The sequence below is a fragment of the Eptesicus fuscus genome, chromosome 17 (assembly GCF_027574615.1).
Source record: "Eptesicus fuscus isolate TK198812 chromosome 17, DD_ASM_mEF_20220401, whole genome shotgun sequence".
In the NCBI taxonomy this organism is placed as follows: domain Eukaryota; kingdom Metazoa; phylum Chordata; class Mammalia; order Chiroptera; family Vespertilionidae; genus Eptesicus; species Eptesicus fuscus.
This window is the reverse complement of record NC_072489.1, coordinates 33,411,089-33,426,758: the sequence shown is the minus strand read 5'-3', so window position 1 is coordinate 33,426,758 and position 15,670 is coordinate 33,411,089. Positions and strand designations below refer to the sequence as shown.

General features: G+C 43.1%; 1 protein-coding gene across 6 annotated transcripts in view; it reads left to right on the top strand.

Moving 5' to 3' along the window:
* SGMS1 (sphingomyelin synthase 1) overlaps nucleotides 1-2,952 on the top strand; it is a 251,170-nt gene extending 248,218 nt beyond the window's left edge. For 5 of the 6 annotated variants that reach the window (XM_054729295.1, XM_054729296.1, XM_054729297.1 and 2 more), the window contains 2 exons: nucleotides 428-594; nucleotides 1,305-2,952. In XM_054729295.1, the coding sequence (XP_054585270.1) occupies nucleotides 428-594; nucleotides 1,305-1,484 (347 nt within the window). In that variant the 3' untranslated portion in view covers nucleotides 1,485-2,952. The remainder of the gene's footprint in view (nucleotides 1-427; nucleotides 595-1,304) is intronic. The other variant, XM_054729299.1, reaches the window with a different exon arrangement.
* The last annotated feature ends 12,718 nt before the right edge of the window (nucleotides 2,953-15,670 follow it).

Below are 15,670 nucleotides of genomic sequence, written 5' to 3'. Positions count from 1 at the left end.
GCAAATAAGACAGATCAATTATAATTAATCCATGTATAAGGATCTATGGACTGAAAGGATTGATTTTGTATAGAGAATTAACCCCCAATTATTTACATATAAATTAAATGTCCAAGAACAGCTTTTTAAAAAAATGGATCATGATACATTAGCCTGTCCTTATTTGTCCTTTTAAACTGTATTTATGACTATATGAGTCAAATAACAGCCAAATATGAATTACTCTTGCTAGTAAAAACACTTTGTAAAATAAGATGCTCCTATTCTAACATTGGTTACAGATAAGCTAAAGATTTGGTAGCCCAAGAGGTGGTTTGCAGAAAGAAGGACATGAGGAAATTGCATTCACAATGGTGGTAGAGGTGTGATTGGGCGCCCTTAGTGGTACTTGAATAGTGGGATTATTGCAAATTTCTCCTCTCTTCAGATTCCCCTCGACGACTCTGGTGGTATCACTGGATTTGCTGGCTTCTCAGCGTAGTTGGAATCTTCTGTATTCTCTTAGCGCATGACCACTACACTGTGGACGTGGTGGTGGCATATTACATCACTACAAGACTCTTCTGGTGGTACCACACTATGGCCAATCAGCAAGTGAGCTTTCCCCCATTTGATTTTTGCGTCTTTTTCTCCTGGGTTGGTGTTACTGACGTGGCAGGGGAAACGTACAAAGGATCCACAGATGCCTTACTTAGGCTTCTCTTTCCTTAAGAGATAGTCAACTATGACTATGTTATCTTTTGTGATGCTGATCCACTTAAAAATAAAAAACGACCAAGAAATGTGTTAATAATGGCATAGGAGATTGCATCCTGTTAGAACAAATATCACATTCTCATTGTCCCTGAAAATATTTACTAAGTTGTGCCCACCTGTTTCTTGACTTGCATTCTTACCCTCTTCTTCCTACCTTTGGCCCCTCACCAGCTTAATATTTAACGTTAAGTTTGTCCATTTTCATTGTAGAAGAGTGAGTAACTAAAAAGCTAATTGCGGTGTTTATCTATAGACAAGAGGCTGAGTAAGCCACGGGTTTTCCTTGCACTCCTGGAATTGGAGTTACTTGTTTTTCTACTAGGGTGTTTCCCAGTTTGCAGATGAGTGCCAAGTGTAGAATGGTGGTGTGACTGTGAAACTGGGGTGAGGTTGGACATGGAGCCAGTCTGGGGCCCTTTGTGCATTTTAATATTAAAAAATTTGATCTTAAAGTGAAAGGTCATGAGAAAAATATGTATGTTCCTTTTGGGGCTGGAGTAAGTTAATTGCTCTTATTGACTTGGTTTTTCCTTTCTTTATTGTCTTAGGTGCTCAAAGAAGCTTCCCAGATGAACCTCTTGGCCCGGGTGTGGTGGTACAGGCCATTTCAGTACTTTGAAAAGAATGTCCAAGGAATCGTACCTCGATCTTACCATTGGCCCTTCCCCTGGCCAGTAGTCCACCTCAGTAGGCCAGTTAAATACAGCCGGTTGGTGAATGACACATAACAGCTGTGCAAAGTGGGGGAACGAGGACCTGTCCAAAGTGCTAAGAACTCCACGAGAGAAGATGCCATAAAATAAACACCTCCCTAATCCTGCTATCTTTCAACGGTTACCTTGACTTAACCTATTGAGTTACCTGGTCAGCACTGTGATCTTTTTCTCTCCAAAGGACCTGCGTTGGACAACAATAAAGAAAATCTAACCTATCATGCACTGTACACATTTCCTGTTCATAAGTCTGGGATTTACATAACCCACAACCACCATGTTCCTTTGTATATGATGCAACAGCATAAATGTAAGCTTTTGTATCCTAAGTTCTGTTCTTTCCAGTCACATCTGGAAATAAAGTGTATTATTTTTCTTGGGAAAACATACTTTTCATATCTCTTGCCCCAAAGATTGGGCTGTAAGCCATTTTCTAGCAAATGTCTCTATGAAGGTTTCTAAGTACCTGAATGGGGTCTGATTCTGAAATCTTTCTACCTGTTGCACCGATAGTCAAATAAAAATGACAGACAGAAAGGTTTAGTAACTTTGGGTTTTGTAAAATCAGCAGAGACAGTGTGTCAAAAAGTGCAAAAAAAAAAAATAAATAAATAAAAAGGTTCTGTTATAAAGTGATTTTCTAAGTATTTCCTAACTTTATTTTTCAAATGATGTTACGAAAACCAAATTTCAAGATTTTTACATGTCAAAGAGAAGAGAGAGTTAAAATTTAAAAATGCTTCTTGGGAGAGAAATTTGTCTATGTTTCTAGTGCCTTTCTTGTCTTGATTGTATGGTCAGTAGGCAATCTTTAAAAAAATGTTTTTATTTAAAATAAAGTATTCCACGAAAATATAAATGTATGTATACACTACTAAATTTTGCATTTATAGCTAAATTAAATCAGAAGACTGCTTATGGCTTTTCAGTTGCTCTGAATTACAGACTGGGGGTGGGGTGGGGGCGTGGTGGTAATCAGAAAGTCAGCGCCGGCTCCCATATTGTGAGCCGGCGGCAACGACATGGCCCACTTACATTATTTTACCTATTTGGTGGTTCAATTTTAACTCTACAGTGAAAATAGCCATGAATACTTCTTTTTTTAAAAGCGAGTTTTGAAAATGATCACTTAACTAAAACTTGAAAGCTATGAATTAGTTATCCATACTCTCATGACAATTTTGTTGGTGAACAACAAAAAAGAGATCTATTTCTTTAAAATATATTTGTGCAGAAACTGCATGTAATTCTAAGTTGTGTTCCTAACAAAAGGATGTTTGGGGAAGTATTCTATTCTATACTTGCCAATGTGGAGAACAAAATAGTTTTTTAAGAATGAAGAAGTATATATATATCCATTCTGTATTTTACGTGCAGCAGAATTATCTTCTGTAGGGTTTTTTTTGTGTGTGTGTATTCACAAGGTGATATTTGTATTGTAAAACAATAATGGTGAAGGAAATAAAAAGGCTTTTAAAATTTGGTTTGTTTTAAATCTTTGTAAAGTTATTATTTCAGAGAGCATACTGATATCTTAATAGCTTACCTAGATCGTAAATTAATCAAAATGCACTTTTTAATAAAAACTGATACTTAAAAATAAGTGGCTATTTCTAATGTGTTCACATTGTTCACGGAAGTCCTACATGAAATCATTAAAGCAAGGTAAGAGGCTCCATTTCAGAATTTCATCACTGAGGTTTTGTGTGTGTGTGTGTGTGTGTGTGGTTTGAGATAATCATGTTTCCTTTCTCTTGAGATTCCTTAAAACCTACTCTAAACTTCAGTTTGACTGCACTTTTACACTTGAACCTTGAATGACTCGTGGTTTGGGGTGTTACCCCTTGCAACAGTGGAAAAATCTTCATAGAACTATGACTTAGAGTCAGCCCTTGGCATCCAAGGATATGAAGGACCAACTGTTCTTTGTTTTTTAAATCCATGTCATTTCTAGGAAGAACTTCATGCTTTCTCAATTGGAAACCCTTAAAATCAGTGTTACCATCTAGCTTTGTGCCACTTGAGAAGAAAAACCATGCGACTATGAGAACTACAGACTCTGGAGACCACAGTGGATCGTGTAGGTACCTGCTTGCTTATAGGAACCAGAAAGACTTGGGGACTGGATACTTGGAAAGAAGCTACTAGTAAGCACTTACTTGTGTCAAACCTTCAGGAAAGGTTTGATAGTTGAAAGGATCAATGCATGAGCGGCTCTGTTGTTTTATGAAGAATGAGAGTAATTGCCTGGGGGAAGGAGCAGCCCCAGGAGAAAGTGGGTTAAGTATGGCATATCCATTAGAGTTTGTATTGGAAGCTCAGAAGAAGTGGGTTCAAATCCAAACTCTGCTGCTTGTAGGCACTATTTCTGGCCAATTTTATCTGAGCCTCACTTTTCTCACAAAAATAGGGATGATTTTACCTGTTCTGTGTAATGTGGGATGATGATGAGGCATGGGTGCAGGTTAAGTGCTCAGTAAACAACCACTGTCTTTTATAGAGGGGAATGTGAGCAAGAGAAAGATGAACACGAGGCCCCTGTGGAGCCAAGGAAGAAATCTCAATCCAAACTCTGGCCTCAGCCAGAAAGGGAAAGCTAGGCTGGATTAAGAAACCATGCCTGGACTCAGCCTTTATTTGAACTTCTGAGTAGGTATTATCAGTAGTCTGAACCTATTGACATCTTACTACCCTCGGTAAAATACTTGCATTGATGTGTGTGCACAGTGGTGGTTTGAAGTATTGGCCAATGCTGAAATAGCATGACACAGTCTTCTTGGATGATAAGCCAGGGTAGCAATGAAGCAGAAACACGTGGCTACCATGGTTTATTGGTGCCTGGAGTCTGCTCCCCAGGCCAGCTCTGTGTTGGCACATGGAGCAACTGGTACCGTTTGAATTGCTTTCTGCTGATGAAATTGGCATGAGAGGGAAGGGAAGATAGGTTTCAGCCGAAGCAGTGTCTTCCATGCCTTCTCTAAAGAGCCTCTGACCATGGGAAGGCACATGTTGGGTTTTCCACTGGGGATGTGTAGCAATGCTCCTGGAATGTTTACGCAAGATCTGATTGTTCAAATGAATGTTTGTTTTGAAGGCTTCTCTGAAATCGTTGGCTGTGAGGCCACAATCAGATCATCACCAGGCTTATGGAAAATTTGTTTATCACAAGCCTTTTGGCCAAGGGAGCCTTTGACCTCTGCCTGGTTGTTAGGCTGTGATAGGCCCTGGCAGGGGTAAGGAGTGAGGATACAGTGTGTTCACAGCACAGACTTCCTTTGCACAGCAAGACAGCGTTCCGCGCCTCAGCGAGCCTTGCAGGCTTCCTAGCAGAGGTGGGCAGATGAGCTTGCAGGCGTTTGCTAGCTGTTTCTCCACAGGCTCCAGGGATGAACATGGAAAGCAAACAAACAGCTTGAAAAGGAATCGAGTCCAATGAGTGCTGCTGGCACAGTGCTGGCTTTGGAAGCATCGCTGGCCCCGGATGCTGGAACCCATTCGTGGGCTCGTGAGCGGACCCCAGATGCCTGCACAGAGCTTGCTGTCCCTTCCCGAGCAGCTCACAGCGGACACTCAGAATCCTCTGCCCACCAGGTCACTTAACGAGGCTTTCCCCCCTGAAGCTCCTGGGTCCTGAGCACCTAGGGGAAGACAGAGCGACTGAAGCAAGGCATGTAGCCGAGGTGTTGTTCCTTGTTCTTAGGCCTCTGAACCGATTGTGTCCAACACACAGCAAAAGTTGTTGAGGGTGGCGGTGGCGATAGTTCTTCCTTCGGGAGAGAAAATGTCAATGTATTCAGCACACGTAACCCCCACATGCGATTAGCATTCGCCGAGAGCGAATTCAAACAAAAAGTCACCAAAATTAGACGGGGAAGTATCCGAAATGTCACTGTAACACATGGTGAGAGTGGAGAACTGTGGCAATTTGGCTTTCTGTAGATCTGGGCTATGAAACTGGTTTAATTTCTCAAGATGTTCAGGGCTTAATCACCAATTAAAATCAGGAACAACAAGGAATTTGCTCAAGCCCTAGGAAATCCATTTTCCTCTTGAAAAGGGCCCAAATCCACTTCTTTCTCATTTGACAAAAACGGGGAATTAATGGCAGTCTTTTTACTGGTGTTAGAAGGTCAGAGCAGGAAAGGCAGCCAAGCTTGCTAGAAAGACCTGCTGGTTTCGGTTTTGATGTACAGCAGCTTGTTTCCTTTGCTCAGGACTAAAGGGAGGGGAGCTGGTAGGAATGGGGCTGAAGCCCAGGGGACAGAGTCCCTGGGTGGTGGCCCCGCAGGACAGGTGAATGTTGGGTACAGGATAACGTGAAGTTCTCTGTTGCCCAGCTCGCGCTCGCTCTCTCTCTTTCTCTCTCTCTCTCCCTCTCTCTCTCTCTTCACACACACACACACACACACACACACACACACACACACAAATGTATATAAGTTCAGCATTTGTATCAGTATATTTAAGGCTCTAATAAATCTCTCCTTAAAGGAATCTACTTACATTTCATTAAGTTATAGTACTTTCTAAATTTATTTGGCCTTGAAAACCTTTTTGTACAAACCTTTTCTCCCTCTAACATTTCATTATGAAAAATTTTAAGTGTACACTAAATTTTTAAGAATTTTACAATAAGAACCCATACAGTATCAATCATTATTTTATTAACTCGCTTTATCACATATCAATCCATTTGTCTATCTTTTTATCCATGTATCAATTTTTTATTTTTTGTTAATCCTCACTAAGGATATTTTTTCCATTGATTTTTAGAGAGAGTGGAAGGGAGGGAGAGTGGAAGGGGAGAGAGAAAGAGACAGAGAGAGAAATATCAATGTGAGAGAGACACATTGATTGGTTGCCTCCCACATGTGCCCTGACTAGGGCCGGGGATCAAACCTGCAACCCAGGTACCTGCCCTTGACTGGGAATCAAACCCTTGACCCTTGGGTGCACGGGGCAATGCTCTAACCAATTATTCTTATTTTAATCCATTTCAAAGTAAATCACAGATATCAGTTCACTTCTCCCTAAATACTTTTGATATTCATACCATTAACTAAAATGCAAAATTTGTTCACAGTTTTTTCTAGGTGAAATTTATAGACAAAGGAATACATAAACCTTAAGTGTATGTTTTCTGTTTTGATAAACACATGCATCTGTGTAACTCAAACACCTGTCATGAGAAAAACATTACTATCTTCCCAGAAAGTTCTTTTCCACCTCCTTCCCAGTCAATCCTGGCCAGCCCTCACCCTTCCACTCCCAGATGCAAACACCTATTGTATCCACCCTTCCCCATTGATTTCCCACCCCCGACCTCTCCATGTACTATGTATGTATTCTTTGTGTGTGGCTTATTCCACTCTGTATAACATTTTTAGATTCATCCATGTTGTACATATTGATAATTTATTCCTTTTTTCTTAGTGAGCAGTATTCTGTTGAATAAGTGTACCACAGTTTATCTCCACTCTTTTATAGATTAAAACCTGGACTGTTTCTAAGTTTTGAATATTATGAATAAAGCATCTAGGAACATTCTTGTGTATGTTTTCTCTGTGTGTATGTGCATGTATGTATGTGCATATGTTTTCATTTCTAATGGGTCAATACCCAGGTGTGGGATTGCTGGGTCATAGGGTAGATAAATGTTTAATTGTAAAGAAATTACCAGAAATTATAGGAAAATTGTCTTGCTCTTAAAAAGAGATTCAAGGATGAAAAGACCCCCTTCCTCTGGGAAAGGTTGTGTGTAGGCACAATACCCAGAACTTCTGCAGCTCCGAGGACGGCACTGACACACGGCAAGGAACTTGGTCCTTAATGATTCATTGGACGCTGAAGTAGCCACTCTCAGATGCCTTCCTTGGAATTATGTGAGTCAGTAACGTCCCCTATTATTTCAGTCAGTCTGAGCCAGACATACGGGGTAAAAATCTATAATAATAAAAGCGTAATATGCTAATTAGACCAGATATCCTTCCAGACAAAGCTGGGGCTGTCAGGGAAGCCCGGGTCCCAGGTGCCTACTGGCAGCCAGAGGGAAGCCTGGGTCCTAGGTGCCAGAGGGAAGCCGGTGCCGGCAGCCGGGGGAAGGAAGGCCTACTCTTGCATGAATTTCATGGATCGGGCCTCTAGTATTTTTATAATCATAACTGAAGCATTAGATACATAAGTACATACAGATTAATTTTCACAAACTGAAAATACTGGAGTAACTGGCCCCCAGGTCAAGAAACAGCATTACCAGTATCAGGGTGACCTTGAAGAAATAGAGCTCTATCACACATTATCACACATCACTTATTATATAAGTAGAAGTAACAAAATCAATTTTGAGGCCCAGTTGAGTTCACTTTTGAATTCTGCTAAACATTTAAGGAATTATACCAATACTCTACAAAAACAAAATTAGAGCTCAGCAGGTGTGGCTCAGTGGTTGATCTGTGAACCAGAAGGTCATGGTTCAATTCCTGGTCAGGGCACATGCCCAGGTTGCAGACTTGATCCCCAGTATGGGGCATGCAGGAGGCAGCCGATCAATGATGAGAATCATTGATGTTTCTATCTTTCTCTCCCTCTCCCTTCCTCTCTGAAATCAATAAAAATATATTTTAAAAAACCCACAAAGTTAGACTTACCCATCAGTTCCCTCCCTCTTCCTCAAGTTCCCCCTGGCTTCTCTGTCTCCCCCAAACCTCCTCTTGCAGCCCCTTCATTGACACAGGTTTCTCTTCCATATTCTCTCTCCAAACTTCTCTCAGCTTGCACATTTCATTTTACCAAGGCAAAAGCTTTATCATTAATTAAAATAGCAATCACTTAATTTTCCTCAAGTTATCCTGGGTGTTAGATGAGGACAGCTGGGGAGGAAACACAACTACACAATGAAGTAACCCTGCAAAATGCTATTGTGCCATTGAACAGGTTGAAAAACTAAGGATCAGAAAATCAGTTGTGTTACTTATGGGCCAGGTAAGTACTTGAGCTTTGGATGTTATTTTATTTATGAAATTGTTAGAATAATAGCTGCTTTATAGAGCTGTTTTGAGGGTTAAATGTAAATGGCTTATGTACATTAAGGGTGGGGAGCGTAGCAAGGGTCATGTTCTGGGGCTCATGGGATAACTTCTTTCCTATTTTCACTCAATCAGGAAGGGCTTCTTCCCACCAGACACTGTCAGCTGGAGCACAGAAGATGACTGGTGTCTTGGGAGCCACATGGGTCTCTAATGGGGTCACTTGCTGGAGTTTGAAAGCAGAGCTACTACAGCCTTCACCTCTTCAGAAGACAGGGGTAAGGCAGCAACTGGCCTTATTCAGGGCTTATGAAGGAAAGCACAACTTCTCTAGAAATAAACCAAATTATAAGAACTCCAACTGGAGTAACCTTTGAGCAATTACATATGAACACCCAGTGAGAATAATCTAAAGATGCTAATTTTGGCCTTTGGTGTAGGACACACTGCCCTTGAGTAGCCCTCATGTGAAAAAGAAATGTGGTGAAAGATTATAGAAGACAATGAGCCAACTGTAAATGAATCATAATTTGGATGAATTAGCAGATTTAATGGCTAAGGCTTCTCTTCTCAGAGACTGGCCTTTAAAGATACTTAAATTAATCCCATATTAAATTGTACACTTGTGTTTCTCAAAGTTAATCCATTAGTGTATAGCTAACAAGATTTCCTCATAACTGTTTATCATTGTACTATTATTTATGTAGCATTTTCTTCCAATAAAGTCCTTAAAATTTGGTTTAGCCTCACTCTATAATTTATATTTATAATTCACAACAAAGTCAATTCATAATTATAAAATAAAGTGTCTACTCTGAACCGCCTGAAACCTATCACCCTTTGGGATACACTTTTTTTCTGTCATTGTCTTTGCAGATTTAGCTAGCTCCCAACCAATCTCAACAAGTTGTTTTTATAAGGTCTTGAGCTAAAGAATCCCTCCAGAATTCCTTTGCAGAGATGTCCAATGCTTGCCTCTCTTTAACCAAACCTATTTCTCTCACTCTCTTCCTCATCTTAGCCAAGGCTAACTCCACTCTACCAGTTCTTCAGTCTAGAAAGCTTTGGAATCATTCTTCACTCTTTTTTTTTTTTTTAACATTTACTTTATTATTGAAAGTATTACAGATGTCCCCTTTGTTTGTCCCCCATTGACCCCTCCAACCCACACATGCCCCTCCCAGGCCTTCACCACACTATTGTCTGTGTCCTTGTAAGTTCCCCAGTTAATCACTCCCCTCCCATGCCCCCACCCCAGCCTTTCCTCTGAAATTCATCAGTCTGTTCCATGCTTCTATGTCTCTGGATCTATTTTGTTCATCAGTTTATTTTGTTCATTAGATTCCACATATGAGTGACATCATGTGATACTTATCTTTCTCTGACTGGTTTATTTCACTTAGCATAATACTCCCCAGGTCCATCCACGCTGTTGCAAATGGTAAGAGTTCCTTCTTTTTTACAGCCACATAGTATTTCACTGTGTACATGCACCACAGCTTTTTTTTTTTATCCCTTCATCTTCTGATTGACACTTATTTCTCACACATCCTTCTAAACCCAGTGAGAAATCCTGTTGGCTGTACCTTTAAAATCCATCTGTTTTAGTCCACTTCACATCATCTCTGCTTCTAGCCTTCTAGTCCCAGTCTCTTGCTTGGGTATTACAAAATGCTCCAAATTAGTCTCCCTGCTTTTAAACTTGATGAGTGTGTGTTCCTCATCAAGTCTAGGTGATAAATAGTAGAGTAAGCTTTCTAAAGAACAGGTCGTACCACTGCGCTGCTCAAAATTCTCCAATGACTTCCCATCTCTCATTTGGAGTAAACCTGAAGTTCTTACCCTGATCTGTAGGGCCTTCCTGACCTCCATGCCCTGCACCTCCAGGGCACATACCTTGACCACATTTCCAATTGCTCCTTCTCTTGCCCTCTCTGCGTATGTTAACCTAGGCATCTCTTCTTCCTTCAAACCACCAAGCACACTCTTATCTGAGGACCTTTCTCCTGAGATGCTTTTTCCCAGGTATAAGCATGACTTATCCTTTCTTCCCACTTCCTCCAGGCATCTACTGAGGTATTACCCCATCAGAGAGGACCTCTTGGTTATACTATGTAAAACAACTTTCTCTCACCTCTTACTTTGCTTTATTCTTCCTTTTAGCACTTATAACCTAGGAAATTATATTTAATTTTATTTTTTGTTTGTCTTTCTCCATTTAGAAGGGAAGCACCACGAAGGAAAGGACTTTTGTTCACTACTCTATCATCAGGACCTAACAGAGTGCCTGGCCAATAGTAGGCAATAGATTATACTGCTTGACTGTTATAGTCAAGATTCTGGGGTCCAGAAAGAGCAAAACCAGGTAGGAAGAGCCTCAGAGCCCAATTAGTAGCTAATAAACCTCAGCTGGCACCTCTGCAGCTCCAGTCAGTGGGAAGAATGGGAGCCTGTGCTGGAACCTGCTAACCTCACTTTCCCACACAGTTCCCTATCTCTATCCTGCCTGCCTGCAACAGTGCATTTCCTCCCAGACACTTACACCCTGCTCCCTGCCTTACACCCACCTTCTCTTTCCCTGGATGTCCCGGGGTGGACTCTGTTATGGCCTAAAGAAAACCAGGGGCTTGCCCTAGGACGATATCTGCTATTCTAATGAATCCACCAATAACTGGAAAAGTGATACGAGCTTCCTTGAGAAATTCTAGGTTTCTGTGCTTTCTGCATGGGACATCAGTGGAATGACATGGAATTCAAAGAACTGATCAAACACTAACAGTCTTTAGGCCCTGCTGGCATGGCTCAGTGATTGAATGTCGACCTATGAACCAGGAGGTCACAGTTTGGCTCCTGATCAGGGCACATGCCTGGGTTATGGACTTGATCCCTAATGTGGGGCATGCAGGAAGCAGCCAATCAATGATTCTCTCTCCTCATTGATATTTCTATCTCTCTCCCTCTCTCTTCCTCTCTGAAACCAATAAAAATATATTAAAAAAACAAACAGTCTTCGCATTCTTTTCCCTGCCTTTGGTACCTGTTAATCTGGGCCCCAAAGGGTTAGAAGTTTGAACTTTCCCCCTAGGAACTCTAGTAATCATGTGACTTGTTTTAATACTGTGATATCGTTAAATACTGCAATACTGCAGGGAATTGATGTTTGATTTTTGCCGCAGAAGGATACCAGGGAAAATGTAAGCACTCTTATTTGCTTCCCCCAAACTACCAAGATGACCACGTGTGATCAATTATCTTTGTCGAGTTACAGCCTTTCTAGAAAATCAGGGGCATGCCCTCTCCCAGGCTTAACTCATTCATCCAAAATGGTCCTCCCATCTCACTGCTGCTTTGTCCTGCAAAGTCTCCTCTCAGCGCTGTGGAGCTGACGTGGTGGAGAAAGAATTTAACATTTTCCAAATCAGATAGGAGAAGCAGGTCTGTGTAAGGCAATAAATGAGCCAGGTCCGTGTAAGAAGCAGGCTGTGTACGTGCAAGTGCAAAGCGATGGACTCCAGGTGTGACCTTCCAAGGATGGTGCAGGGGTTCGCCCATGAGCCGGCTCAGCTGGAGCGCGTCCTGCCCCGTGAGTGAGTCAGCATGCAATTAGGTAAGTTGGCAAGCTTTTGGCTTCCTTGGCTAGAGCCTCCAGCCTCCAGGAGTTAACCTGCAGCGCTGCTCAGAGGAGCAGGGGCCGAGGATCCAAAAGTGTCGGGCGCCCTGGCTTGCCGGAGGAACGACAGGCGGTTTTATGAGCAGCTGCTGCAGCAGGCCTGGGTACGTAGCTCTGCTTTGATTGCTAGTGTTCTGTTTTCTCCCGAGAGAACAAAGCAATGGCTGTTCGTGTTTGCAAACAAGATCCCCCGCCCCGCCCAGACACCGAGAAGGAGCAGATGTGTATTAGCCTGCTGTTTATGATGAAAATAAGGACTAAGGATGGAGGGGGGAGGAGATTCTTCATACTCATTCATGTTTCTGATTGCAAGGGCAGATTTTCTTAATTCTGTCTGAACTCCAGTGCCGTATGTCAGGTCGTTTGAATGTCACAGTTACAGTGGAATTCAAGAGGTATATTTTGCCTGCTCTTTCTGGAAATCTGCACATCTACGTTCAGGGAGACAGATTTGCTTCACGGAGTTGTTTGCTGAGTTGGTGAGGTCCAGTGGCAGAAATCCATTTTCCTGGCCTGTTTTGGAAAGCAGGAGTCATCTCCTTAGGCTTAAAGAGAAAATTTCTCCAAATTTACCACATGCCTGAGTAAATCAGCAGCATCTTGGATCTAGTCTTTTTCTTCCTGACAACTCGATGGCTTTTAGTCTCATGTGTCGGCAGCGTGACCTGAAATAACCTCTAGAATCCTAGTTCTGTTTTTGAGTCTCCTTGCCGGGATTACACGGGCCTTCCCTTCACGTGGGATAGCTGTCTCTGCTGACTGATTAACAAACACCCGAGATGCAGAGGAGAGGAGAACTACCTCCAGAGGCTTGGATCTGATGCAGTTTCCAAGGACAGGGGGGCTTAAGTCAGGTTTGTCTGGATCTCAGTCCTTCTCTCTGGCGCTGCAGCATTCTCCGAGCAGCTAACGGACCCCGAGGACATTTTCCCAGGAGGCACTTCTGCAGATTTAAAATACGGAATGCCACTTAACAAGTTACTGCTTCTCAGCTCAGTGATCAAAACTGATCTGAAACTGGCTTGGAGTCTCCTGGACTATTTTCTCCCCAGTGACCATAGCTTCTCTTATGTTCTCCCACATTTCTAACCAATGGGAGACTTTGTTTTGTAAATAAGTTTCTCTTTGGGAAAAAAATAAATAAATAAAAGCAAGCACTACCTTAAAACTTGGGCAGGTTCACAAATACCTTCATAACATTAATACCTTCCCATTTAATACTTCCTTCAAATCCCGCTCCCTGGAGTAATAGAGTTTTTTCCAGAATGAAGGGAAGGTGGTGAGAATCAGGAATTTGGGGCCTGGGCTCTGAAGGCAGAGGGTGGGTGAGCAGAGCCTGAATCGGTGCTGCAGTAGTGGTCAGGGGGGTCAGGGGGAGCACTGAGGCCCTGAGAAGGGGGCAGCTGGGATGTGAGGGCAGGACCTAGAAGGCATTGCACACGTGGTGCAGGTGCAGGTGCCCGCAGACTGCCAGGGCACATGGCATAGCTGGCATCGAAGGAAATTAATTTTCAGCTCCTCAACTTTAATTGGAACTGCTTTCCAAAATGTTTCTTCGCACGAGAACTCATCTGGGTTCTGCTTCAGAGAGGGAAGTCATACTTCTCACTGAGCTGGGCACACAGTGTCACACGGGGCATGGGGAGCTCCTGGACACATACAAAGGGCGAGCTCAGAACACACCGCTCCAGAGGGAGAGCCAGGCAAACGGAGGTGACCACGTCTCACTGCACCTCGGTTTCCCACGCCTGCCACAGGCTCCGACCTTGTCCCTCGGCCTTAGAATTACCACACAGTGAGAGGTTATCAGGAGGACAGGGTGTGTGTAGGAATACACTTATTGGGAAGGAAAGGAAGTAGGTATTTTCTAACAGTAATTCTAATTGGGCAGCCTGAATTGATGAGTTTGGTTTGGTGTGGATATTTTCTGTAAATTTAACATGCCAATTTTGCTGTTCAAGGTTTTTCCCAAAACATATTTAAAATATGTACAAAAAATTAGACGCTTCAACTCTTGCAAGTATTTAAGCATATAAAAGCTTTTTTTTAAAAAAAATATATATTTATTGGTTTCAGAGAGAAATGGAGAGGGAGAGATAGGTACATCAATGGTGAGAAAGAATCATTGATCAGCTGCCTGCTGCATGCCCCTCCCCCCCACTGGGAATTGAGTCCGCAACCCGGGCATGTGCCCTTGACTGGAATCGAACCCCGAACCCTTCAGTCTGCAGACCTATGCTCTATCCACAGAGCCAAACCAGCTAGGGCACATATAAAAGCTTTTGACATCATCTTTTAAAATGTGCAAGAGAGTAGAACATTCTTTTAGGGGTTCCATGAGCAAAAGCTTGTAAAGATCTCTGGCATGGATTAGCCTCAAGATGAGGTGTCTGGCAGCAAGGCCTCTGCCCTCAGACTGCCCAGCATCGGCTGCTGGGCTTGTGCCTCCTGCATGCTTCCTGTTTCCCCACAGCTTCAGGGTCCTGCAGGTCCCACTGCTCAGCCCCCACCCGCTTCCTCTGTGAAGCAGCTGGCGGATCTCTTTAATGCATTCAGTACTTGCCTAGTCGCCTAATCACCAGAAAGCAGGGTGTGCAGTGGCAAAGTTTTCATAAGGAAGGGTCAAAGAGGAGGGTTTATTCACTGACGTACTCAGCAGGCTTTCTTTTCTCTAAACCACGCATTGCTTTCTTTATTCATTCAACAAACGCTTACCCATCCATCTCCTCTTGCGCTGGGCAAAATCGTGAAGAAATTGTCTGTCTCAGCCCCCTGTGGTCACTGGGGGTAGTAATTCAGTGATCAGCGCTGTAATTCGAGGCAGGAACTGGGTTATGGGCAAGCGTACAGCAGGATGCAATGGATGCAGGAATCAAAGTGTCACAAGGGCAGAGAGGAGGCAGCGTTTGGGCTGAAATGCTGACATGGGGTACGTGTTTTTTTGTTGTTGTTTGTTTTGTTTTTTAATGTAATAGAGGAAGAGAGAGGGAGCCAGAGATAGAAACATCAATGATGAGAGAGAATCATTGATCGACTGGGGATCGAGCCTGCAACCTGGGCATGTGCCCTTATCCAGAATCGAGCCATGACCTTCTGGTTCAGAGGTTGATGCTCATCCACTGAGCCACACCAGCTGGGCAGTGAGTATGTGTTCTTAAGAGGAAAGAAGGGAAAGGGCATCCAGGCAGAGGAAGAACTTGAGGGAAGGTCTAGAATGGAAAAGAACAGAGTTGGCTGCCGGGAGAGCCTTGAGGCTGCTCTCCTGGAGCTCTGTGGTGGGGGAGGTGAGGCAGAACGGTGGGGTGGGCGTGCTCTCTGGACACCTTTGTAACAGGAGGAGGAGAGAAGATTGACGTACTTTTCTAGCCGGGACTCAGTTTTTGTCCCCAGTCTGGGCCTACTTCTCTTTGATTCTAGCAAGCCTACTGCTTCCGAGCAGTGGCCTCTCTGCCTCACAGGGGAAATGTGGTCTTGGAAGTCCTGCCCTGCTGGGCACAAGCTGGGGA